The 3673-nt window shown below is 38.1% G+C and overlaps 1 protein-coding gene across 1 annotated transcript; it reads right to left on the bottom strand.

The window, feature by feature from the left end:
* Positions 1–1073: 1073 nt before the first annotated feature.
* Positions 1074–2589, bottom strand: LOC104951746 (cytochrome P450 2K4-like). Its single transcript, XM_010778478.1, has 5 exons — positions 2349–2589; positions 2037–2199; positions 1730–1879; positions 1478–1638; positions 1074–1349 (listed from the first exon to the last, which is right to left on the bottom strand). Exons 1-5 carry the CDS (start codon positions 2553–2555, stop codon positions 1074–1076), a joined length of 957 nt encoding a protein of 318 aa, XP_010776780.1. The 5' UTR covers positions 2556–2589.
* Between the last annotated feature and the right edge of the window lie 1084 nt (positions 2590–3673).

The following is a 3673-nucleotide window of genomic DNA, read 5'->3' as shown; positions in this document are numbered from 1 at the left end:
AACCGGACCTAACCACTTATCACCACCACCAGTGTCTAGACCCAGGGGGGTTCATCGGAAACGGTTCTTTCCTTCCCGAATGACATCCTACCAAACCTGGGCCTAATCGCCAAAACACTATTTCATTCACTTGCTACAAACTGTCATCATTATGTTCATTTATATAATGTGACCCGATAATAAACATGTATTCCATACATCACGTCTCTCCTGAGTGAACTAGGGATGCACCGATACATCGGCCAGAGGGACGATGTTCGCCCTATTTAGGCGCCGATGTCTCGCGTTCCGTCATAACATCTGCGGCACCCGTAGTTCATTTATATATAAAAAAAACATTAACTAAAGAAAACAAAAAAACATGTCGGCAGTGTGAGATTGTCATTGTTTCACCCAGAGATTCGCAATTTGCAGTTTGCAAAAAGTGTTCCGTTGACACGGAGCGCTCTCTTTTCCTCTCTCCCTCTCTTCTCCTCTCTCCCTCTCTTCTCCTCTCTCCCCTGACAGCCGGTCCGTATCTGTCTCATGCAGCTCTGATCCAGTAATGAGTGATCCGACAGTGAGGAATAAATATATTTATATTTATTTTTAATAGTTTAGGTAGATTCAGAGGTAGATGAAATAGCTAAGTGTGATGTCTAAATCTAAACGTGTGTTTTGCTCTGTTCACCGGCCCCCTCACTGTGAGCAGACCTGCAGGTGATCCGGTAGAGCTCCATACTTTCTAAACAGCGTACTATGATATTATAATAACGAACTTGCTCAGCCTTTGAAACTGAAACCATTTTGCGAGAAATAAATGTGTTTTTCCTGGCACAAAGTGGAATAACAACAGTGGAAAAAAATTACATTAAAAACATCGGCATCGGCCAAATTGTTATTCTTAACATCGGCATCAGCCAAGAAATGTTGCATCGGTGCATCCTTAATTTTTACACATCTCGGATTCTATTTATGATATCTATGATGAAGAGCAATTGTACATAAATAAGAATATAATTTTCTTGATTCCAACAATGTACATTTTCACTACTGATTAAAGGCTTGCACCTCAATCTTTCTCACTAATAAATCTACTTGTGGCCTATGGAGAGTGTAGACAAACAAAGCAGTAACGCGTTGATCAACCAGTGTTTTTTGTTAGGGTTAGTGATAAAATTCTTTCCAACCTCCAGATTTTGCTTTCGGAGCAGAAATGAGTCCACAAAGCCTCTGCACATCTGTGGATTCAAGGTCTCTTTCAAACGTGCAAACAGCCGTCGATTCTGTTCCTTGTTTGCAGCAACCATCGTGTGGAGTTCCTTTCTGTTAGCAATCCATTTACCAATCCATGGGAACATGTTATATACCTGTTAAAAATCAACAGGCAATGAAATAGTGTTCAAAAGACAAGTGACACATTTGTAATGTTTATATTTTATATGAACATTAAATCAATATCTGAAAGTGTAAGCTTAATAAACATATGAAATAGCACCTGTATCGACGGGGAGCCCAGGAGTTGAATATTCCTGTTTGTTCTTTCTACCAATGAAGTAAACTCAGGATCATCATATTCAAATCTGCTGCCATAAACAATGGAGCAGATAATATTAGAGACTGCACAGTTCATTGGTTGGGCTGTATCAAAAGCTTTTCCTGTAGAAAGGATTACAGGAACATAAAAAAGGAATCACAAGCATTGGCAAAATGTTGTTTCTCATGCTGTTGGTTTTAATAAGACACTTACCTTTGCATTTATTAAACACTTCAATGAGGTAGGTGCATTCCTCAATGATTTTGTCCTCACAAGCCCTCTTACCCATCCCAAAGTCTTTGAGGTTAGTCAAGGCAAAGCGCCTCATCTCTTTCCATGATTCACCGTTGGAAAATACAACGCCTAAGATTAAAAAATGTTTTTAGTTAAACAAGATTAGACTAGGTTGCAACAACGTTTATGGCTGCGTCGTATTTGGTCAAATTGTTGCCTACTGCCCAATCGGCTGTTTTAACAAACAAGGAAAATATTTTGTGTAAACAAATCTTGCTTTCCTTACCATGGCTGTTACCAGTTTCCTTTGTGATTTGCATTTGATCTCTGTCTCCAAACTCTTCAGCGTAGTTGACAAGGGCCTCCTTCACTGTTTTATATCCAGCCAGGACCACCACTTTTTTGGATCCCAAATATACTGTGAACACTGATCCATATGTTTTGGAAAGCTAAGAAAACCGGGGCATAATGTCAAGTTTTTTTTAAATAACCAAAAACACAAATTAATTTGATTGAACTTTTGTGACATTGCTACCTGAAGTGCACATCCGACAAATCACCCTTAAAGACATGCTTGTTATTCCAGTCATTTTCTCACCTCCAGAAATGTGTGGTGGGGTCTTTTAAGGTCAATCTGCAGCAGGTTTCCGATGATGGGAAGTGGTTTTGGACCTGGAGGTTCCTTTCCTTCATTCTTGGAACTAAAACTGGAGGATGAGACGATAAATACGAGCAGCAGGACCACCAAAGCCCCAAACAAGGAGATCGAGCTGCAAGACTGAAGGAGAAAATCTATTATCCCCATGATTTAAAAAAAAAAAGCGTCCTCGACAGCTTACTGAAAAAACGCTTCTGGATTTTGTGCTTTGTGTGTTGAAGAGTCATTTCTTTTATATTTGCTGCTGAGGGAAACAGCCCTGCCAAGGGTAGGGCTGGTTTCAACCTTTGTTCTTATCAGCACACTTCAGAAGAGAGTCTTTGTTTTTGATATTGGTTTACAGTTTTCTTATCTCAAATGTCATGTGATCAGACGGAGAGAGTTAGCTTGGTATAGAGGTCAGAGACTAGTGAGGTTAAGGAGAGGTTTAACCTGGACAAGTCCTGGTTTGTACACTCTGTAGGATTTGGGAACTTTTGACAACTGAGTGTAAGGTTTTGAAAAAAATGTAATGATTTTATAACTAGCTGTTTTGAAGTCTTATTTTTGCCTTTGTTTCTTGATGGAACTCAGCATGAATATATAATCAACATTGAGGATGAAATTAATTACCTCCAACAAAAAAAAATCCAAAAACAAAGGCTGACCTTGTTTTACATTTAGGAAAGGGCCTTTGCCATCCAAATGTAGGATTACTAACTTTTTCTAAGTTATGATGATTCTTCAATAACTTGAGCTAACTTCCTATCCTAAAATGAGATAAAACTGTGTTCCTCAATATAGTAAGGAAAAAATGTATCCTACTAAAATTATATAACGTCCTCCTAAAATGAGACAAGATAGGATGTCAGCCTTCAAAATATTCCTCTGGTTCCCATTGTGTTAACTGCTAGTATATATTTGACAGGATCCAGGATAAGGACTTATGGCCAAGTTTCCACACACAAGCTCAGATGTAACATTAACCCTGATTTTGAAATGATTAATGTTCCTGGATCATATATGCATCAAATGACTTAACATAAAATGGTGTTAAAGATCATCTTGATAAAAAGTTTCATATGAAGTTGTTATGTTGTTCTCTTTTATCTTTCACTCATTCTTATCTCTGTCGATCATTTCTTTACAAAACCAAGTACGTACGTTGTTAAAATTAAAAGTTTAATTTTGCCTCTACACAACAATAAAAACGTGTGCCTTTTCCTGCTGGTAACTTTTTGCTTGATTTTCATAAAAACAATAGCAATTTAGACAAAATGTCAGCC

Source organism: Notothenia coriiceps, unplaced genomic scaffold (assembly GCF_000735185.1).
Source record: "Notothenia coriiceps isolate Sejong01 unplaced genomic scaffold, NC01 NC01_scaffold00019006, whole genome shotgun sequence".
Classification (NCBI taxonomy): Eukaryota; Metazoa; Chordata; class Actinopteri; order Perciformes; family Nototheniidae; genus Notothenia; species Notothenia coriiceps.
The sequence above is the reverse complement of the archived record's forward strand: the minus strand, read 5'-3'. Positions and strand labels throughout refer to the sequence as shown.